General features: G+C 35.0%; 1 protein-coding gene across 6 annotated transcripts in view; it reads left to right on the forward strand.

The window, feature by feature from the left end:
• ARHGAP24 (Rho GTPase activating protein 24) overlaps nt 1–24,474 on the forward strand; it is a 498,792-nt gene that overhangs the window by 402,444 nt on the left and 71,874 nt on the right. For 5 of the 6 annotated variants that reach the window (XM_003923977.4, XM_074396393.1, XM_003923976.4 and 2 more), the window contains one exon: nt 20,333–20,455. In XM_003923977.4, coding sequence (XP_003924026.2) covers nt 20,333–20,455 — 123 coding nt within the window. Of the gene's footprint in view, nt 1–15,153; nt 20,194–20,332; nt 20,456–24,474 lie in introns of those variants that run through there. The other variant, XM_074396394.1, reaches the window with a different exon arrangement.

Raw genomic sequence — 24,474 nt, forward strand, 5'->3', positions numbered from 1 at the left:
CCTTGGTTTGTTCGTGGCATTGTCACCTAGGTACCAATTAGTACACTGGACATCTGCCAAGAATAAGCTGAAATAAGGCCATCAGCTCATTCTTTCTTGGCACCAAGGTCACTGCTAAGCTGTATTTAACTTGGAGCTAGAGGCCACAGACACCATTTAGTAAAGGAGCAGTAATATGTAGGAGCCTTATAATAAAGAGATAATATGCAGACACTTATTAAAAATTTTTCCTCTTCTCATGGAAAATGGTGAAAATCTATTATAAATATTTCAAAGTTATAGCAACCACCATAGCATACAAAGTAGACATTATAGATTTTTCCAGCATCATTAAACCCACCACTCACATTAGAATGCTGTTTACATCATTCTGTTGTTCCTTATAGTCAAATAAACGGGGATAGCCATGTCATATGGCCAGAGATGGTTTGCTTACAGAGATGGAAATGGGGTTGAGGAGGAAGATACTAGTTAGGGTTGATAATATTCAAATGAACAGGACTAGGATCAGTCACAGTGACACTGGAGCTTAAAGCAAAAGAAAAAATCAGTAATAGTGATCCCATCTTAATTTTGATATTTTGCTCATTATGAATTTTCTATAACTTTTTTTAATGTTATCAAAAGATTATTTATTTTGATTACCAAGTATTTTGATGCTACTTAAATTCTGTACTACCCTAGCTCTGGCTTTACAAGCTAACATAAACTAAGAACAAAAGATACCTAAAAATTATAGTGAAAGAAAAATCACCATATTGATGCATATTTCATGTAAATAAATAGTAGAGCTCCAAGTTTCATCATTAATAGCTTTTAAGATTTTTCTTAAAATCATAAGATTGGACAGTATAGTTACTAGCATCATTGGAAGTCAGTAATAGGTTGACTTATGAACAAAATTACATGAAGAGAGGGATGGAAGACAAAAAAAGGTCATCTTTTATATTTATTTAAACAGGAACTCGTAACTTAGGAAGATTCCTTTCACTTGTTAGTTCACATTATTGTTTGTAAATCAGGGAGACATTTTCATTATTTTTATTTTTAAAAAGGGAGAAAGGAAGTTCTGGAAGGAGGGAAGACATTGGTAAAACTGGAGACGAACTATGAAAGGAACTAATTGATTCTTTTCATCTTCATTAGAAGCAAAATGAGTGGAAAAATAATCTGATTTGTACAAAATCTTGCTTGTTCAGACATTTAGCTATGAAATAAGGACTCAGCCTTAGCTAAACTCGGAGCTCCCACATTGGAGTTTCAAATGGCTGTTTTCTTCTTTGTAGTTGTTAATATATTCCTAGTGTTAATATGTTTCTAGGTTCCAAGAAAAGGAAAAGCTCTCCTGTGGTCAGCTTATCATTTGGCTTTCCCGTAACTGCCAACTTAAAAATAAATAGCCAAACAAATCTAGTTCATTTTATTTAAAATTGTATATTTATTAAAATGTTCGAATATATTTTTCTTATCTGAATCACTTTACAAAACCTAAGTAGACATATCCACAGGAAAAGATGTATTATCTTGATGTTTGTCAGGAATCACGTACTTTGTCCATTTTTGTTTGAAATTGATTTCTTGAATGACTTCAACATAACACATTTTCTCTTCCTGGTTAGTTCCTCTGCAAATGAATTCTTGGCTGATACATAATTACCAGAAAAGGTGCACATATATGTGAGCATCTGCTTGTATATGTGTACATATGTGTTTGTATGTGTATGTGTGTGTGTATAAGTATTGCACTTAACCAGAATGACCTTGTTCTTACTGGGATTAGAAATTGGAGATTTATATGCTTGTTTATTTCCTCAGTAGACAGAAGACTACTTATGGATAAGAACTGTGTCTTAATTATGATTGTATCCAGGCTCTTAATTAGTTTGGTGCCTGCCAAACTAATATAGTGTTAAGATTAACTCATCCCGAAAATGATGCCTTGCTGCTCTTCTCCCTGTATTGGGGATCTTCTAATAGTGGAGAGTTACATGCAAGCAGGGAGCCTTGAAAAAGATAGCAACATACAGGAAAAGCAAAAAAAGGCTTGGGAAAAGGAGCAAATGAGAATACCTTTGGCAAGCCTCTCAGAGATTGAACATAAGCTGGAGGAAGTTCAAAGCAGGTGGAAACCAACTCAACCTGAAAAAGCTACACTGCGGAAAAGACACCTGAGCCAGGTCTTCAAGCACACTGAGCCTCACATGTGCTCACACTCCTCTCTCCATCTACACCATCACCTCAACTTTGGGACTGTTCATCAAAAGATTTTTCAATTTCCCCTGCTTTCAGAACATCCTCTCTGATAACATAAGTCAATATTTCTTTCTTTTTTTCTTAACAGACAATACTTCTTACTCTCTATATCGTAAATAATTGCACCAGACTCTGCTCAGTTCATATCTTCTTTGCCATCTTCCTCATTTCATGTTTTGTCTCCTTAATAAGATCACAACATCCTGGTGGATAGAAAATAAATACTATTTCTGTACTCATCACAGTGCCTTGGCAGTCTTGAAACTATGTAAAATTTAAGAAGCTGTAGCTTTAAACTAGTTGTAAGTTATTACGTTTTTTCCTTTGCATTGAAGTTGCTGAATATTTAGTTTCCGGGAATTAGGAAAATGTTGTAATTTAAAAGGTACATTCATATCACTTATGCAAACTTAACTGTATCAGAATCCCAACTGAAAAAGATGATACACTCAATGTAGGGGGCTTCTCTCCAAAGGGATTTCTTACTAAAGTGTGAGTGGAGTATAGAGGAATCATAAAAAATAGTACAATAATAATGCCTCTAATAATAGTGAAGAAGCTTTTCCAGTCTAAGAGACAATGGCAGAACTCTGAATAAGAGTTCCCTGTAGAAAAGCCTTCTGAAGAGTAGTGAGTTTTGATCAAAATACAGAGCCAACCATAGATAATCCCAGAGCAATTATCTATGGGGGGCGGGGGGAATGGGGGAAGGGAAGGGCAGGCACTTCGGAGCCTGTGAGGGCAGGAGGGCCTTTCCAGGCCCGCAAGAGTGCAAGGAATGCCTTAATCTGCAGCTGCAGTTTGGATGGCTGCAGCTGCATCCAGTAGGACAGGGCTCCAGCCTGCTCCACGGAGCAAGAGACCTGGGTCTGCAACGCTGGTTTGAGCGGCTGCAGTGACACAGGGTTGGGGTGGGGGGGGGATGGAGTGTGGGCGGGTATGGGGGTGGGGGGGGGCGGGAGAGCTCCCGCGCCAACTCAAATGGGCAGGGCTTGCTGCTGGCTTGTGCAGCCCTAGCATCGCCTCCCTGCTGCAACCCGCATGATGGCAGCGGTAGGCTGTCTGGAGCAGCCACTGCCATCAATAATTCATAAGGAAAAAAAAAAAAAAGAAAGAAAGCAATGAAAAAGTCCTGGCAACATTTTCTAGACACTTTAGCTTGCCTTTGTTTCTCTTTAATTTTAAAGAGTTTTCATTTCTATTCAGTTTTCTAAATTTCATGTAAAAAGTGGATGATTTTTAAAAGTTTTATCGTATTTGTTAATAAGTGAACACTTATGAGTACATTGAAGAGCTTGTGCCTTATTTTGCTAAGGACAGTCACCATTTTCTAAGGTTTTGGAAGTCATTGCAGACCATTTTTGAGAGGTGGAAAGGAGTTCCTGAAATTTTTTTGGCTTTGTGATGATTCTCTAAGTTATTCTCATTTTGTTGTAATTTTTAAACCTAAGACTACAAAAATATGGTTTTAGCCATTGCAAATGATTATTGGGAGTCGCCGGGTTTGTTTTTGTTGTTTGAGATGGAGTTTTGCTCTTGTTGCCCAAGCTGGAGTGCAATGGCACCATCTCGGTTCACTGTAACATCTGCCTCCTGGGTTCAGGCAATTCTCCTGCCTCAGCCTCCCCAGTAGCCGGGATTACAGGCATGCACCAGCATGCCCTGCTAATTTTGTATTGGGAGTCACAGTTTTAAGAAGGAATTTCAGAGTTTTATGCATTTACTTAATATTATCTAAAATTAGCATACAAGCATTTTGTATTAAGAAGCATGTACAGGTTAACATTCTTTGTAAGAACTTACATGTCTACAGTTAGTTTGGGAATAACATGTGACCTTTTGGCCTCCCCTCTTTTTGTAGTCTTAAAATTATTTGTAATTAGAATGGGTGAGACCCATTGCAATTAGGTGAGACCCCCTAATTTTAGACACAAGTTGAGGAATTAACAGGGTGAGCGTTGTTTTCAACATATCTTGAAGAAATAGTTTATTTAATGAAATCATATTTGATTTGAAATATGTTTATATCATATGAGTTAAGAAAATATCCCCAAGTATGCTTACCTGTGGAAGTGATAATGGTCCTGAAATGCCAATATTCGATTTTCGAAATGTTATACAAATGTTGTATGTTCTGTGAAGCAGTGTGCCTTTAATCTAAATGGCGGAGTTTACACTCCAGGCCCATAAGACAAATTTCACATCTTGCTTTCCCACACGTATACACTGGAGCTCACAAAATCCAGAAAATTCAGATATCAACTGTGAGAGCAAAGCACAATGGACAGTTAAGCTGTTGTGATTGTAAGCCAATTGTAATTGCTTAAGATAAAAAAAAATTAAACCCAAATCAGAATTTTTCTTAATTTTGCACTACTATAATAATCACCAGTTGTCGTTCAATGGGTGGAATAATTTAATTTTGTACTATCTATCATAGTATTTTATTTCAAAATGTCAATTCTTTGTGTATATCCAAACACATTCTCTAAAATTGCTGCTATGTAAAATTGGGTAATTAGCACCATAGCAACTAACACTAAGAGATACTTTATGAAGAAAGGTGTTCCAATTAAATAAAGTTGCCAATAATCTCTTATTCAGTAAATATTAAAACTTGTTTAAAAATAGTAAAATTTAACTTTGAAAATAATTTGTGAGTTTAACCATCTTTCTTTTTATATTTTGCTCCCAGGTAGAGTTGTAAAGAAAACTGCTCAATGCTATTTTCTTTTCTTTTAATGATTCTTTTCTAGATGTTTTCTATATTTTTAAAATAACATACTTTAGGGTGAAATTAATTATATGGATTGTCAAACCTTATTAAAGATCCTGAGAAGACTGAGAAATATTTGCATAGCTTTAAAAAAATATGGATGAGTCTTGAAACCTCATTTATCCTACAGTATCAGTTTTTCCTCTCCAATGAATAACTCCCATGAACATATATAAACATTCTTTAATATTTCTCGTTTTAAACATCCTTGTGCTCACCCATCCAACCACTGCTGCCCTGTTTCTCTACTCCTTAATACATTAAAATGCCTGAGAGATTTGTTTAAACTGGCTTTTCCTGTTTGCTTCCCTCCATAATCTTATGAACACTCCAGGCAGAATTTCATTTGTGCTGATCTGGTGGATTGAAACAGCTCTTGCAAGGTTGTTCAGAAAACTTCCGTGATCCCTAATCCAGTTATCCAGATGTTGCCTGATCTAATGACCTCCATTTTCCCTATTCTAGTAGTCTATACTCATTCACTTTTCATCTTATTTGACTTCTCAACAGCATTTGACTCATTGTCACCATTTTTATTCAGCCTCTCCTATCTTTTTTTTTTTTTCCTTACTAAATTTTCTTCCCCAGAGCTACAGTATTCTCTGGGACCTCACGTAGGTCCCTGTCTTTAAATATCATCTCATTGGTGAATTCCAAATGTATGTCTTCGGTCTTGATTTCTCCCCAAAACTCCAACCTTTGTTTTACTCACTGCTATATCCTTAGAACTAGAATGTGACTGGCATAACAACAGGTTCTCAATAAATGTGTTGAATAAATGAAAAAATGCTCTGCTTTACCTCATAGGGTTCTTGTAAAAACCAAATGAATGAACGGATATAAAAGTAATTTGTAAACTGTAGATCACCCAGCAACTGTCATCAAATATTATGAGTCTTACAGGTTTGTAATATTAATAAACAATAAAATGAGTATGAGCTGAGGAAATTTTAAAAATGGATTTGAACATTTTCATCCAGATTTCAAAAGTGGCATGTCTGTCCAAATTCAGTGTCCTATTTAACTCATCAAACTCCGGGCATCAGGGAAAAAGGTATAATGGCTCTGTATTCAAATGCAAAAAGAAATACCTTAATATTTGCTTTGATTTGATAAAGCATGGTATCTTTAATGCATGAGGCTCACAAATTTGCCAGACTCACTCATCTCAACTTGAATGGCATGTCCTTGCAAAACTAGTTGCAGAGTTAATCATTTACAATGCAAATGGGCAATTAGGTAAGTTATATGATCCATAGCTTTCAAGCTTAGTAATTCTGGCTGAATGGTTGTTACCAAATGAATAAGACATGAATACAAGCTAATAGGATGAGTGTGGTTGAAATACATGAGTTCTAAAATTTATAACCGCTACCTGCTATAATGAATTATCTTATAAGAGTAGTGGCTCTCAAACTTTATGACGCATCGGAATCACCCAGTAGGCATCTTCAAAGCACAGATTGCGGGGTCCCATTGCCAATTTTATTCAGTTAGTGTGGGATGGTGTTTAATAATTCCCATTTCTAACAAGTTTCCAGGTACTGTCCTCTTAGACATATACACTGAAGTTTTCATCACAGTTTGAGTAACCCTGCAATAGAGGGTTTATCACCATATTTGTAGGGAGCATAAAGTTCAATATAATTCCACATTTTCCCCTGTATAAAGAAATCTTTATACCCTTTGTCAAGTTATCGAAAACTTCCTGTTTTTAACTTTCATGACCATTAAGAATTCCTATACTTCTCACCAATTTTCTTCAATATTCCAGTCGTCTGTACTGTTATGGGACATCCCGATAGAAAATGCCTTTAGTTTAGGTGTTCATTGATAAGTCAACAAACTCCCTGTCTTGCTCCTAAAGAAGTGATATTCCATTTGCCACATGTTGTGGGTTATTGTATCAGGACTTGCTTTCTCTTGTAATTTTAGTCTGTATCTGCATTGCTGGAGTAACACTGATCTGAATATAAATACCATCTGTAAGAGCAACCTTCCTCCTATGTCAATCAGGTATTCTGAACTCACTAGTCTACCAACCTAAACCAAACAAATTAGAAGAGGACATAAATTCTAGATACTTTGGTTCTGCCAAGGAAATGTTCTGCCTTTATTTGTTGGAAGTTTCGATCAGAAGAATGCAATTACATGCTGAGAAGAAAAAACTAGATTCTGAACCTCTGACAAAAGTGAAAATCAAAATAAACTATTGAACTTAAATTGAGATCCTGTCAACTTCCCAGTGCAACCTGGGTAACAAGTATTTAAAACATAATAAATTATGTCATTCTTATCTTTGACGTGCTCATTACAAACAGATTCACCCTTTTGAAGGAATAAGTCCAAAAAATGTGAAAAATAGTGAAAATACAAACAGCCTATTTGTGATTTCAGAAGGTTCATTAATCAGTGAAAAGTAAATGTGTCACAATTGTGCTTTTATAAAAACATGACCAAAATAAAAGTCAATAATTACTTAAAAAATAAATCAGGCTGGGCATGGTGGCTCATACCTGTAATTCCAGCACTTTGGGAGGCCAAAGTGGGATCAGGAGGTCAGGTCAACATAGTGAAATCCCATCTCTACTAAAAATACAAAAAAAAAAAAAATCAGCCAAGCGTGGTGGCAGGTGTCTGTAATCCCAGCTACTTGAGAGGCTGAGGCTAGAAAATTGCTTGAACCTGGGAGGCAGAGGTTAGAGTGAGCAGAGATCATGCCATTGCACTCCAGCCCAGGGAACAGTGCAAGACTTCATCTTAAAAAGAAAGAAAAGAAAAGAAGAGAAAAGAACAGAAGAGAAGAGAAAAGGAAAGAAAGAAAGGAAGAAAGAAAGAGAAAGAAAAGAAAAGAAGAAAGGAAGAAAGAAAGAAAGAGAAAGAAAGGAAGGAAAGAAAAAGAAGAAAGAAAAAGAAAGAAAGAGAAAGAAAAGTCATGACTTTCTTATTTATTGATTGATTTACTGATTTTTTATTGTACTTTAAATACTGGGATATGTATTCAGAACGTGCAGGTTTGTTACATAGGTATACATGTGCCATGATGGTTTGCTGCACCCATCAATCTGTCATCTACATTAGGTATTTCTCCTAATGCTATCCCTCTGTTAGTCCCCCACACCCTGACAGGCCCCAGTGTGTGATGTTCCCCTCTCTGTGTCCACATCTTCTCATTGTTCAGTTCTCACTTATGAGTGAGAACATGCAGTGTTTGGTTTTCTGTTCCTGTGTTAGTTTGCTGAGAACAATAGTTTCCAGCTTCATCCATGTCCCTACAAAGGACATGAACTCATCCTTTTTTAAGGCTGCATAGTATTCTGTGTATGTACGTGCCACATTTTCTTTAACTAGCCTATCATTTATGGGCATTTGGGTTAATTCCAAGTCTTTGCTATTGTCAACAGTACTGTAAGAAACATACACATGCATGTGTCTTTATAGTAGAATGATTTATAATCCTCTGGGTATATACCAATAATGGGATTGTTGGGTCAAATGGCATTTCTAGTTCTAGATCCTTGAGGAATTGCTACACTGTCTCCAACAATGGTTAAACTAATTTACACTCCCACCAATAGTGTAAAGGTGTTTCTACTTCTCCACATCCTCTCTAGCATCTGTTCTTTCCTGACCTTTTAATGACTGCCATTCTAACTGGCATGGGGTGGTATCTCATTGTGGTTTTGATTTGCATCTCTCTAATGACCAGTGATGATTAGCATTTTTTCATGTTTGTTGGCTGCATAAACGCCTTTTTTTTTTTTTTTGAGAAGTGTCTGTTCGTATCCTTCTGCCACTTTTTGATTTTTTTTTTATTTATTATAAATTTGTTTAAGTTCCTTGTAAATTCTGGATATTCGCCCTTTGTCAGATGGATAGATTGCAAAAATTTTCTCCCACTCTGTAGATGTCCTGTTCACTATGATGATAGTTTCTTTTGCTGTGCAGAATCTCTTTAATTTAATTAGATCCCATTTGTCAATTTTGACTTTTGTTGCCATTGCTTTTGGTGTTTAATTACGAAGTCTTTGTCCATGCCTATGTCCCGAATGGTATTGCCTAGGTTTTCTTCTAGGGATTTTATACTTTCGGGTCTTATGTTTAAGTCTTTAATTCATCTTGAGTTAATTTTTGTATAAATTTTTAAGGAAAGGGTCCAATTTCAGTTTTCTGCATATGGCTAGCCAATTTTCCCAACACCACTTATTGAACAGGGGGTCCTTTCTCCATTCCTTGTTTTTGACATGTTTGTCAAAGACCAGATGGTTGTAAATGTGTGGCATTATTTCTGAGGTCTCTGTTCTGTTCCATTGGTCTATACATCTGTTTTGGTACCAATACCATGTTGTTTTGGTTACCATAGTTTATAGTATAGTTTGAAGTTAGGTACCATGATGCCTCCAGCTTTGTTCTTTTTGCTTAAGATAGTCTTGGCTATATGGACTCTTTTTTTGGTTCCATATGAAATTTAAAATAGCTGTTTCTAATTCTGTGAAGACAGTCAATGGTAGCTTGATGCAGATAGCATTGAATCTATAAACTACTTTGCGTGGTATGGCCATTTTCACGACATTGATTCTTCCTATCCATGAGCATGGAATATTTTTTTCATTTGTGTCCTCTGTTATTTCCTTTAGCAGTGGTTTGTAGTTCTCCTTGAAGAGGTCATTCACATTCCTTGTAAGTTGTATTCCTAGGTGTTTTATTCTTTTGGTAGCATTGTGAATGAGAGTTCACTCATGGTTTAGCTCTCTGTTTATTTGTTATTGGTGTATAGGAATGTTTGTGATATTTTGCAAATTGATTTTGTATCCTGAGACTTTGCTGAAGTTGTTTATCAGCTTGAGATTTGGGGCTGAGACAATGGGGTTTTCTAAATATATAATCATGTCATCTGCAAACAGAGACAATTTGACTTCCACTCTTCCTATTTGAATACTCTTTATTTCTTTCTCTTGCGTGCTTGCCCTGGCCAGAACTTCCAATACTGTTTTGAATAGGAGTGGTGAGAGAGGGCATACTTGTCTTCTTCCAGTTTTCAAAAGGAATGCTTTCAGCTTTTGCCCATTCAGTATGATATTGGCTATGGGTTTGTCATAAATAGCTCTTATTATTTTGAGATACGTTCCACCAATACTTAATTTTTTGAGAGTTTTTAGCATGAAGGATGTTGAATTTTATCAAAGGACTTTTCTGCATCTATTGAGATAATCATGTGGCTTTTGTCATTCATTCTGTTTATATGATGAATTATGTTTATTGATTTGTGTATGTTGAACCAGCCTTGCATCCCAGGGATGATGCCAACTTGATTATGGTGGATCAGCTTTTTGATGTGCTGCTGTATTTGGTTTGCCAATATTTTATTGAGGATTTTTGCATCAATGTTCATCAGGGACACTGGCCTGAAGTTTTCTGTTTTAGTTGTGTCTCTGCCAGGTTTGGGTATCAGGATGATGCTGGTCTCATGAAATGAGTTAGGGAGGAGTCCCTCTTTTTCTATTGTCTGGAACAGTTTCAGAAGGAATGGTACCAGCTCCTCTTTGTACCTTTGGTAGAATTCAGCTGTGACTCCATCTGGTCCTGAGCTTTTTTTTGTTCGTAGGCTATTAATTACTGCCTCAATTTTAGAACTTGTTATTGGTCTATTCAGGGATTCAACTGCTTCCTTGTTTAGCCTTGAGAGGTTGTAAGTGTCCAGGAATTTATCCATTTCCTCTAGATTTTCTAGTTTATTCGCATAGAGGTGTTTATAGTATTCTCTAATGGTAGTTTGTATTTCTGTTGGATCCAGGGTGATATCCCCTTTATCATTTTTATTGTGTCTATTTGATTCTTCTCTCTTTTCTTCTTTGTTAGTCTGGCTAGTCATCTATCTATTTTGATAATCTTTTCAAAAAACCACCTCCTGGATTCATTGATTTTTTTTTTTGAAGAGTTTTTTGTTTCTTTATCTCCTTCAGTTCTCCTCTGATCTTAGTTATTTCTTGTCTTCTACTAGCTTTTGAATTTGTTTGCTCTTGCTTCTCTAGTTCTTTTAATTGTGATGTTAGGGTGTCAATTGTAGATTTTTTCCTGCTTTCTCCTGTGGGTATTTAATGCTGTAAATTTCTCTCTAAACACTGCTTTAGCTGTGTCCCAGTGATGCATGTATGTTGTGTCCTTGTTCATATTGGTTTTAGAGAACTTATTTATTTCTGCCTTAATTTCATTATTTATGAAATTAAGGAATAGTCATTCAGGAGCAGGTTGTTCAGTTTCCACGTAGTTGTGAGTTTTTGAGTGAGTGTCTTCATCTATGTTCTAATTTGATTGTACTGTGATCTGAGAAACTGTTATGCTTTAGTTTTTTTGTATTTGCTGAGGAGTGTTGTACTTCAAATTATGTGGTCAATTTCAGAATAAATGTGATGTGGTGCTAAGAATAATGTATATTCTGTCGATTTGAGGTGGAGTGCTCTATAGATGTCTATTAGGTTTGTTTGGTCCAGAGCTGAGTTCAAGTCCTGAATATCCTTGGTAATTTTCTCTCTCATTGATCTGTCTAATATTGGTGTTAAAGTCTCCCACTATTATTGTGTGAGAGTCTAAGTCTTTTTATAAATCTCTAAAAACTTGCTTTATGAATCTGGGTGCTCCTGTATTGCATGCATATATATTTAGGATAGTTAACTCTTCTTGTTGCATTGATCCCTTTACCATTATATAGTGCCCTTCTTTGTCTCTTTTGATCTTTGTTGGTTTAAAGACTTTTTTTGTTAGAGATTAGGATTGCAACCCCTGCTTTTTTTGTTTTGTTTTGTTTTCCATTTGCTTGGTAAATATTCCTCCATTCCTTTATTTTGAGCCTATGTGTGTCTTTGCACTTGAGAATGGCCTCCTGAATACAGCACACCAATGGGCCTTGACTATTTAATTTGCCAGTCTTGATCTTTTAATTGGGGCATTTAGCCTGATTACATTAAGGTTAATATTGTTATGTGTGAATTTGATCCTGTCATTATATTGCTAGCTGATTATTTTGCCCATTTGTTGATGCAGTCTCTTTATAATGTCAATGGTCTTTACAATTTGTTATGTTTTTGCAGTGGCTGGTACCGGTTTTTCCTTTCCATATTTAGTGCTTTCTATAGGAGCTCTTGTAAGGAAGACCTGTTGGTGACAAAATCTCTCAGCATTTGCTTGTTTGTAAAGGATTTTATTTCTTATTCACTTATGAAGCGATCCTCAAGCCTTGGCCTCCCAAAGTTCTGGAATTACAGGCATGAGCCACCATGCCTTGCTCAATACTTCTTTTTTGTGTGTGAGACTCAGTCTCACTCTGTCACCTAGGTTGGAGTGTAGTGTGGCTCACTGCAACCTTGCAACTTCCACCTTCTGGGTTCAGAAATTCTCATGCCTCAGCCTTCTGAGTAGCTGGGATTACAGGCATGAACTACCACACCTGGCTAGTTTTTGTGTTTTTAGTAGAGGCAGGGTTTTACCATGTTGTCCAGGCTGATCTTGAACTTCTAACCCCAAGTGATTCACCCACCTTGGCCTTCCAAAGTTCTGGGATTATAGGCATGAGCCAATGTGCCTGGCCCTGAGCCATCATGCCCAGCCCCATACTTTTTTATAAGCACGTATTTGTATTTGCAATTTGAGCAAGGCAGGACTTTTACTCACTGTTCCTATTTCAGACGTTGTCATAGTAACGTTTGAGGAAAAGCATGTCAGTAGTAATTTGTACAGTATAGAGTTTTTGAGTCAATTCTTTATATATCTATAGCCAAAGAGATGGATTCTTAACAAATCTTTACTAAATTTAATTTTTAGAAGCTTCTAACTAATAAAAACCAATCCTTCTATAATTTGTTAATAAGTATTCATTTATAGCTACTTTGAACTGAAACATAAGCTAGCTGTGTATTGTAGAATGATTTCTTCTTACAAAGAGATTATGACTTACTAGGGGATATAAGAAATATGTAAAACAATATTATAGTATGTACTGAGGAAGTTAAAATATAGAATTAATTTTATAACAATTCAAGGTAACATTTAGTAATATGTTTATTGTGTGGTACTGGCTACAAAAGAAATGATAATTACTGCCACTGGTACCTTAATTAATTCTGATTTTTTGGTTTAGAGATTTTTAAATATTCAAATAGCTTATTGTAGAAAAACACAATACATTTTGTCAACTTTTCCACTGATAAATAGACTGAAATTTTACCCTGCTGATATATTTGAAATTAACCTTTGGGGAAGAAATACTTGTAAAAAAAATCACTTAATAAATCATTCAAAAACCTTTAATTTTCAGGTAGTAAAATCTCTATATATGAAAAACTTAAATACAGTATTGAATGTGAGGCCAATTTGTTCTCTAGCTTTATTTTGTGAATTATGTGCTATTTTCTTATTTTTGTTGTTATTTATTAGGAAGTGGCAGTGTCTATAGATGCCTATAACTTTTTGTTGTGCATCACATAGCTCTGCTTGTTTTTCAGGTATCAGTCACGGTAAAAGGGAAGAAATATTTTTCCTCTCAGTAATTTTCCACTGATAGACTTCAGAATTTACTTTTATTCTTGCAATTTATCATTAGAGTTCCACTATGAATAAAGAACCAAACTAAGTTGGGGAAAGTAATATTTTTTAAAAAATAAATAAGAGCTTATAATTGTATGAGTGAAAATTATTAACTTTACTTATAATATTAAAATACTGTTCTGTAACCTACAATAAAATGGATAGTGCAATAGTCTGGTTTTGAACTGATTGGCAGTTGGGAATCACCCTTGAAATTATTAACAGCATCTGAATAGTCACTGAAATGTCCTCAGTTCTCTACTATAAACTTGTCTTGAAAACTAAATCAAATGTCTGTGACAGCAATTTCCTTTGTGCAACTGCAGCTTGCTTAAAAATTTAAATACAAACAAATAATTCATTGCAATACTTAAATAATTATTTATTGGAGAGATGTACATCTTCTAAGAAAGACATCCTTCTAAGAAACTTTTTGTTTTTTATGAACCAATTTTATTGACAACCTACAATTATTTTCTTCCAAAGAAAAATAGCAAAAGTCTACTTTTATGACTATTTTTTGGAACTTTTCACACAATAAGTTCAATAAAATGTTTCTTAGAGTGTATTTTTTAAAAAGTAATGCACATAGTAGCAATCTTTAATGCATGTAATAGTAACAGTCTCTTTTGTCACTGAGAAAGTCCTAGTTACCTGATGTAGTCTGGACTTTGAGCAACATAGGTCTCGTGTCCCAGATCTTCCACTGAGGACACTAAGTGGAAGAATCAGTGTCTGGGGAATCAAGGAAAGAGGCTATCGATAAATAAATGAGAATTCAAAGTAAGTAATTAAGCAGCACAGAGGGAGGTTAGTGATAATTACCTTCAGTCTGTCTTAGCTTTTTATCATTTAGTCATTTATCATGACCGTATGATTTATATAATTTGTTCTTTTTTCTTTTCAATAATTCTTTTTTTCTGATAATAAAATAATACATGATAGAGCATATGGAATAATATGTTTATTATAAAATGATGCATCATTAAACATATGGAAATTATAGAAAAGTACAAAAAGAGTTAAAAACCTCTCAATCTTAGCAAGCAGAAATAGTTATTGTTAAAACTATTGTGTATTTCAATCTAGTGTCTTATTTTTCTAACTTTCTATCTATGTACAAATTGAGATAATATACATAAAATTTGTAAATTTACATAATAAAAGCTCATATTAACAAACTTCAAAATTCTATTTTAGTGACTGCATCATAAGGAATATTATCCATATGCCTATAAGCAATGAGCATGTTCATCTTGGTATACCATTTCCAATATTTCTCTTAAAAAATTAAGAATTATTTTCAAATTTATTTATTAAAAATATCGTTTTTGAAATTATTGTTTTGTAATTACTAAAAGCGTCAATGTTTTCATACAGTTAATGAATATTTACATTTCATTTTAGAATTAACTTTACATTTTTTGTGTTTATTTCTTTTAATTTTAGATTACACATTTCTTAGTCTATTAAATTCGTTAAGCTTTTTTTTTTTTTTTTGAGATGGAGTCTCACTCTGTGGCCAGGCTGCTGGAGTGCAGTGGCACAATCTCGCCTCACTGCAACCTCCGCCTGCCAGGTTTAAGCAATTCCCCTGCCTCAGCCTCCCGAGTAGCTGGGACTACAGGCATGCACCACCACACTGGCTAATTTTCTCTATTTTAGTAGAGATGGGGTTTCACCATGTTGGCCAGGATGGTCTCGAACTCCTGACCTTGTGATCTGCCTGCTTGCCCTCCTAAAGTGCTGGGATTATAGGTGTGAGCCACCATGCCCAGCCCATTAAGCTTTTTTAAATCCAACTTTTAATTTTTGTAAAAGTTGATCGTGTCAAGCATTTAAGAGAATCTATTTTATTTTTAAGAAAGAAAAATTTATGTCAAATGAAAATATATAGACTATCTCAACAAAATGTACAAATACTTTCAATTAGATATAAACAAGTAAATTGAATGATGTGGCCAATTTAATTAACAAAATCATAAATGCTTGATGTGTTAACAGTAACACTAAAGCATCGCTACCAAAAAGAGGTAACATCTAAAAGTTATGTACTACTTTCTGACATATGTTCTTTAAAATGTGAACTAATCTAGTATCATTTAAAGTAATATTATTTAAAACATTACGACTGCATAGATATTTATGTTCATGCAGAAATGAAGATAGTAGAATGTATACTGGTTCATATAACATTAATATAATGTGATATAATACATACACATATTACATATGAAGACTGGGAAACTCCCACCACTCCAGTGATAATTATATCTCAACATTGCTTATAAAAATTTCACCTCTTGAAAAAATTTCACCTTTTGAAAGGGCTGAGGAAGAGAGTGAATCTTGATCCACATGATTAAGTTTATTCATTTATCAAACCATATATTTGGTAAGTTATTTTTAAGCTCCTTCAATTGCAAGACACAGCCCCATGCTCTTAGAACCGAGGGGTTATGCATTAGAACAGATGGCACTTTCAGTTAGAAGTCAGCTATTTTTAGTACAGAATATTTAGTTCATACCTTTAGAAATCCATATAATTGTTTCAGTCACATCTTTAGTAATGAGTCTATATATCCACAAAGAATTACATAAAAAGTTTTTCTAAATCATACCCCACACCTTGCTATTAAAATGAAAAATGAAGATCTAGATTCATAGATGAAATTCACAGATGGGATTTTGTATCTGTGATTGGCAGTCTAAATGAGATTAAGGTCAGACATGTAGCACCATTGGCAGAGATAAAGCATCAAATGAAAAGTCAGGGGATAATGGCCAGTTGTGTGTGCCATTCTTTTTCGTCTGTTTTCAGGCAGAAACACACTGTAGCGGCTGCCACTCACTCTAATTACTAGGCCTGGAGTGACACAGCAGGCTATTGCTCTCTGAATTGCTAAACATCCTTCAGGCAAAGACAATAATTACAATATTCTGATTTCAAAATGTTAATATTTTGCTCTCGATACTGTGGCATAAGTGGATCAGAATACAAAATTAATTTTTAGAACTGCACTATGCCAAATGAAGCATGTTTTTATTTTGCCATTTAGTTACTTCTGCCACTTCTATGTCATACAGCCATGTATATGCATATTAAGGTATGGTGTATTTACGTGTGCAGTATGTAATTTTAATGCACATTGGTATGCATATATGTATCAAAGAAAGATAACACTTTTAGAATATTGTTGTTGCTATTGACTAATTGTTCTCAAACACTTATTAAATGTAATGTCTCTGGGATCGATGTAATGTAATATGTATTTTTTGCTTAGGTAAGCGTGAGAGACAATTAAATGACATAAATTTAATAGTTACATTTCTACTTTAGTGCTTGTGTCTTTGTATACTTTATTTTGTTGAATTCTCACAAAAGTTGACTAAGTATGTATAATTATTTCTAAAGCATGACTAAGATGACTGAGTTTCAGACTCCTTCCTTATGCCATAACACAAAAATCAACTCAAGATGGAGTAAAGACTTAAATGTAAATCTCAAAACTGTAAAAACCCTGGAAGATAAACTAGGCAATACCATTCACGACATAGGCACAGGCAAAGATTTCATGATGAAAACACCAAAAGCAATTGCAAGAAAAGCAAATATTGACAAATGGGATCTAATTAAACCAGAGAACTTCTGCACAGCAAAAGAAACTACCAACAGAGTCAACAGACAGCCTACAGATTGGAAGAGAACATTTTTGCAATCTACCCATCTGATAAGACTCTAATATCCTGCATCTATGAGGAACTTAAATTCACAAGAGAAAAACAACTCCATTAAAAAGTGCACAAAGGACATGAACAGACACTTTTCAAAAGAAGACATACATATGGCAAACGATCATATGAAAGAAACACATCACTGATCATTAGAGAAATGCGAATCAACACCACAATAAGATACCACCTCACACCAGTCAGAATGGCTATTACTAAAACGTCAAAAGAAAACAATAACCAGTGCTGGCAAGGTTGTGGAGCAACAGGAACATTTATAAATTGTTGGTGGGAATATAAATTAGTTCAACCATGTGGAAGACAGTGTGTTGATTCCTCCAAGACCTGAAGACAGAAATACTCTCTGATCGAGCAATTCCATTATTGGGTATATACCCAAAGGAATATACATCATTCTGTTATAAAGATACAGGCACACATATGTTCATTTCAACATTATTCACAATAGCAAAGACATGTAATCAACCCAAATGCCCATCAAATGACAGATTGGATATAGAAAATGTGTTACATGTATACCATGGAACACTATGTAGCCATAAAAGGTAAAGAACAAGATTATGTGCTTTGCAGGGACATGAAAGGAGCTGGAGGCCATTATCCTTAGCAAACTAATGCAGGAACAGAAAACCAAATACTCCATGATCTAACTTATAAGTGGGAGCTAAATAATGAGAACACATGGGCACATAGAGGGGAACATCACACACTGGGGCCTATTGGAGGGTGGAGAGTGAAAGGAGGGAGAAAATCAGGAAGCATAATGGATACTAGGCTAATACCCGGGCGATGAAATAATCTTTACGACAAATCCCCATGACACAAGTTTATGTAACAAATCTGCACATATATCTCCGAACTTAAAGTCTCTTTAAAAAACAAAACAAACAAAAAAAAGGATTACTGAGTTTCCAGAAGTTAAATAATTCCTTGGAAGTCAAATAGCTAATATAAGATAAAACTGTGATTCGAGCTGGGTTTTCTTTGATTCCTGAATAGATGCTTTTCCATATACAAGTTGTTTAAAGCAGGGGTCCCCAACCCCTGGGTCACACAGCAGGAGGTAAGCAAAGGGCAAGTGAGCATTCCTGCCTACGCTCTCCCTCCTGTCAAATCAGCTGGAGCACTAGAGTCTCATAGAAGCACCTGAGAGGGATCAAAATTACTTGTTCCTTATGAGAGTCTAACTAACACCTGATGATCTAAGGTAGAACAGTTTCATTGTGAAACCATCACTACCACCACCCCATTTGTGGAAAAATTGTCTTCCACAAAACTGGATCCCAGGTGCCAAAAAGGTTGGGGACCACTGGTTTACAGCGATGATTGACCTAGAGTGGCACTAGATGTGTAAAAGAATCAGTTTCCCTAGTAATGAGATGTTCACTGTAATATGAGGAGGCTAGTTTTGTTTATTCAAAAGATTTGTCAACATTAGGAAACCTATTTGATACAGTTTTTGAGCCCTTCGTCTGTTCTCATTTAGTTGTATTAAAATGTAATGCACCAATACTGGTTGTTCAACTGGTTGACTTAAAGATGCACTTCTCTGACTTTTCACCTGTATCAAAAATTTGCATTATGCTAGGATAGATGTCCTTCTCAACCTAGAGCATTCATATAGAATTTAGAGGTCACAAATTCTAATGCCTGTAACTTTCAGAACTATGTGTGAACCAGATTGAGTGTGAAATAATAGAGTGTGGTGCCTTTGTAAACAGAAGCCTGCAAATTCCTTATGAAAGTATTTAGATCCACTTACAAACAAATGAACAAACAGCATCTTAACCAAACAAAATGCTCAGATATGAATTAATTCAACCCAAGGCATCAAGTATACAACATTGCATGAAAATTAAATTTTGATAGATATTTGAGTACCTTAGAAATTGGTATAATATTAACATATTATCAGAATCCAGTTAAATACTATTCTATTTCTTTAATTATTCCTTCTGTGAGCAGCACTGTGTTCAAAGATGGTGAAGGAGTGCAGACTCCAATACTTGTCTTCAGAAATACTCCTTTAAACATAAAAGGTATAACAAAACCGTGCCTCAAGATCTGTTTCAAGGTCAAATATTGTTATCCCTGTTTTGTAAGTGGGAAAATTAAATCACTGGGGAATCTTAAATGCGCTATAGAACACTTCTAAGAAATTAAATTACATGCTTTGGAAGTCCAGCACTTCAAAGCTGATATTAGAGATTATAAAGGTTTTAAAGTGCATGAGTTGTTCTTTGGGGAAAAATACTGAAGGAACCATCAAGGTTTTTCACAGAGGCACTGGCAGGGTTTCCTAAAGCTCACCTGCAGGTGCGATAGCCGGCAGGGGTGTTGATCTGGCCGTTGTGGCTGGCCAGGCATGTCTTCTTCTTCCCTGCCTCCTCTCTGCCCTCCTGAAGTTGTGATTTGGGAGGATGAGGTTCCTCTTCCAGAACAGAGGCATAGAGCAGAACCTCTGGGTCAAAGGCATTGCATGTGACTCTTTACTCTTTCCTGTAACTCCGATATCCAATCACAATGTCCTGGTGGCCTCCGTGTGTGTGCACTATGCAGTGCTGACTGCTCCATGCTTGCTTGAAATGAAAGGCCAAGCTCTGTGGACCACTTTTCCACCTTTTCTGTCTTTCATTTTGTTTTTGCTATTTCTCTGTATTCAGCAGCTTCGAGTGAATAGATTGGATTATGAATTGATGCAGGCCTATGGGTTGTTGCTAGGACAAAAAACCCAGGCTTTGTTTAGAAAATGACATTTGTTCTCCAGCTTACTCCTGAAAATATAAGAGCCTCTCCTTTTTAATTTTTTTTCTTCCCACTCAGAAACCATGGTAAATATTTCAATTCCTTGGGTAGAACCTAGTGCGGGCTGTATTAGGCACAGGGTCTGTTTCAGGGGTTCCTCTGGATGCTGATGATGAGGAATCTCTGGATGCAACTTCAGCTGCATATGTTACTGTGTTTTCACAGGAGGTGATCGAGATCGGATGACAGCAAATCATGAGAGCTACCTCCTCATGGCAAGCACCCAGAATGATATGGAAGACTGGGTGAAGTCCATCCGCCGAGTCATATGGGGACCTTTTGGAGGCGGTGAGTGTTCCTTTAAAATCATGGGAAAACAGAAAGGTAGACCAAACCTGTTTATCTTTTTCCCCCAGCTAATGTTATTCTTAGCTCCTGAATTCGAGTGGGTGAATGTTAAAATAAATTGCAAATTGTTCAATGTTATTGTTAGACATATATCTTTGTAAATCCTACAGGTTTAATTTAGATCATGTATCATTAATAATAAACCTTCTGTGAATATGTTGAATTATAAAAATAGCGGTTTTTTTTTTTTTTAGTTTTGGATTTTTCCATGTTACTAACAATCTGCAATTATGGGACTCATACTGTAAAAGTCGATTAGTTAAGAATATCTAGATATGAAGTCAGAAATTTATGACTAGTGGGTTTGGAAGATATCCCAGCCCCCAAATGCTCAATTGTATCAAAGAGGAATGCCAAAACTTTTGATAATGATCTGATGATTATTGGAGTGGAAAACATGCTTTTCGATCAGTTAAGTGTTTCTAAATTTGAAAGTGAGTTTTTAAAAGGTTTTAGTTAACACAGTGTTAATGCACCATATGAAGAATGAGCTAAAAAGGTGCTATGAATAGAACTAAACAAAGGAAGAAAAGATAAAAGATGTGATCTTGATGTACCAAAAAATAAAAAATAGAATCATATAAACAGAAAAATTATTTAACAAAAATGAGCAAATGGAACAAAAAATAAAAGCGTAAAATTATTTATCTAGAACAACAATATATTTCCAAGAACATAATGCCTAATTTTTATATAGTGATGTAGTTAAAAATAAGTTGTATCACGTCAAATTCACACTTTATAAACAATTACAGTTCTTGTATATATTTTCCATTTTTCTGTATATTGTCAACACCCTGAACTGACAAAGCGATTTTGTTATATCAGATGCTTCTTAGGCTGACTGACCATTTTATATTTTAGAATAACTTAAAAGCTTAGTTTTAAAAGTTGGTAAATTAAAGTTAAAATAGTAGAGATTCATTGAAAACATGATATTTTACTAGATTAATGGCACATGTTTGTAAAGTGTCTATGTTTTAGAAATATCTTCTGTCAGGGAAAGGGAAGGTTTCTAACTAGGATGACCATTCATTCCAGTTTGCTCAATAAGAGCAGTTTACAACTTTTGTCCCAGGCTAATTATTGGTTGTGCTACCTTTCACTCCCACAGTGTTCTAGTTTGGATGACAACACATACGGTTACTTGTTCATAACCCCAAATAGCTAGCAAGTGACTGTAAAATTTGAAAAGGGCTCACCGGCTGAGATCCCCACTCTAGTACCTTAGCAGAGGATAGTTATGCAGTAAGGAGTTATTTCTCCTTTATCCATGGTTTCGGTTACTACTGGTCAACTGCAGTCTAAAAATATTAAATGGGTAATTCCAGAAATAAACAATTCATAAGATTTAAGTTGCACATTGTTTTTAGTAGCATGATGAAATCTCACACTGTCTTTCACAGAATGTGAGTTGTCCAACTGTCACGCTGCACACACTACCCTCTACTCATTAGTAGCCATCTCGGTGATCAGATCGACTTTCACAGTATCACAGTGCTTGTGTTCAAGAAAGACTTCTTGTTTTACTTAATAATTGCCCCAAAGTGCAAGAGTAGTGATGCTGGAAATTTGGATATGCCAAAGAGAAGTCATAGAATGTTTCACTTATGTGAACAGGTAAAACGTTCCTGATTTAAGGGGAAAAAATAGTTGCATGCTACGGTTGCTAAGAGCTATAGTACAATGAAATACCTTGAAAGAAAGATCATGTTCACATAACTTTTATTGTAGTATATTGCTATAATTATTCTTATTATTAGTTATTATTGTTAAACTTTTACTATGCCTAATTTATAAATTAAACTTTACCATAGGTATGTATGTATAGGAAAACTATAGTATATAAAGGGTTCAGTACTTTCTGAGATTTCAGGTATCCAACAGAGATTTTTATCCCCTATGAATAAGGAGTGGCTACTGTAGGTGAGAGACACATACCCATCTAGTAATGTTTGTTAGCATTTCCCGGGTGAAGAGTTTGTGAGGAGCCTGAGGATGAATCTTTTCAAAGCTCCTGTTGTCTCTAAAGACTCTCTTCTCTCCTTTATCATCAGATTTCTGGGGTTCCTGAGTTTAGAAGAATCCTTAATGTCTACTGAAGAATATATTTTTGTTGAGGGATTATTTCTATCAAGTGTTGGTTATTTTCCTCCCTTTCTTCTCTTCCATCTGTGACTTCCAAAAAAAAAAAAAAAAAAAGAGAAAGAAAGAAAAGAAAAGAAAAAGAATGAAATCCAGTTAACTTCTCCAAATAAATGGCCACAGGCAGTCACATCAACCCAGAAATCTCATAAATAATTCCAGTGGGACTGGGAGAGCTGCATATGTGAATCTTCAAATTCATGAACCTGGAAGGGACACTCCAATTATTCATTGGTCTATATACTTTATTATATGAGATCTACTTCAGGAATTTTGCAAATGCTCGATTCGAATTTACATTTAAAGAGATATATTTTATCATATGGCACTCATCATAGAAACAATGCTTCAAAGAATAAATCTTCTCCTGCTACCTTTGTTTAATAGGAGTGTTATGAGATTGCAAGGTAAATTTTTAAAGTATCATTTAATTTGTAAGAAATCCTTTTTGATTTCTCTGAATATCAGAGTTTGCTAAAGTTAATACAGAATACAAAACAAAATAGAATATCAGTACTGAATGTCAGCCATAATCTTGTGTTTCAGATGATCATATTAATCTAAGATGTCAAATGTTCCTATTAATATTAATAAATTCTGTGATTATTGATTGAATTTTAAAGAAATCTTATACATTTTAGTTTTAAACAATGAGTTACATGACTGAAAACCCTTTTACTTATTTTATGCTGTGTATTAAGTTTCCACTTAACATTTTCAAGGAAATATTAAAATTAATGTTAAATTAAATTAACTTTTCTACAGATTTGCAATATTTTAAAACCACTGTTTTAGTTCAACCTCACATTTTGTGAATTAAGTCTTTAAGATCCAAAGAGGATGAAAAACTTGCCAAGTGTCACACTGTGAGGAGCAGAAGTAGGAAGAAAACCCATGTGTTCCTCCTGCTTTATAGCAAAATAGTGTGATCTATTACTTCTACTGTGATAGTAAAAAGCCCACAATTATAAGTCCATGCCTTATTGATAGTATATTCTTCAGTCTATGAAAAATAATAAAAAGTTTTTAAATGTATGATAATTAGAATTAATATAGTTTTATGAGTCCTTCAAAAATACTGGAATTGATACCATAGAGCATTTTTTTAAAAATCCAAAACAACCCAAATGTACATCAACAGATGAATGAATAAACAGAATGTGATGTATCCATAGAATGGATCATTATTAAGCCATAAAAAGAAATGAAGTACTGATATATGCAACACCATGAATGAAGCTTGAAAACGTTATGCTAAGTGAAAGAAGCCAATCACAAAAAAAGCACATTTTATGATTCCATTCAGATGAAAGTATAGAACAGGGAAATCTACAGAGTGGTTGCTTAGAGCTGGGATGAGGGGATGAGGGGATAGGAGAGAGATAGTCAAAAGATACAGGGTTTATTTTATTTTATTTCTTTTCTTTTCTTTTTTTCTTTTTTTCTTTTTTTTTTTTTTTTTTTTGAGACAGAGCCTCTCTCTGTCACCCAGGCTGGAGTGGCATGATCTCAGCTCACTGCAACCTCCACCTCCTGGGTTCAAGCAATTCTCCTGCCTCAACCTCCCAAGTAGCTGGGACTACAGGTATACACCACCACGCCAGGCAAATTTTTTGTATTTTTAGTAGAGATGGGGTTTCACCATGTTAGCCAGGATGGTCTCAATCTCCTTACCTCCTGATCTGCTCACCTCAGATACAGGGTTTATTTTTAAGATGAAAATGTTCTAGAATTAACTGTGATGATGGTTGCATGTATCTGTGAATATACTAAAAACCATTGAATTGTACATTTTAAATTGGGGGATTCTATGG

This window comes from Saimiri boliviensis, chromosome 3 (assembly GCF_048565385.1).
Source record: "Saimiri boliviensis isolate mSaiBol1 chromosome 3, mSaiBol1.pri, whole genome shotgun sequence".
Classification (NCBI taxonomy): Eukaryota; Metazoa; Chordata; class Mammalia; order Primates; family Cebidae; genus Saimiri; species Saimiri boliviensis.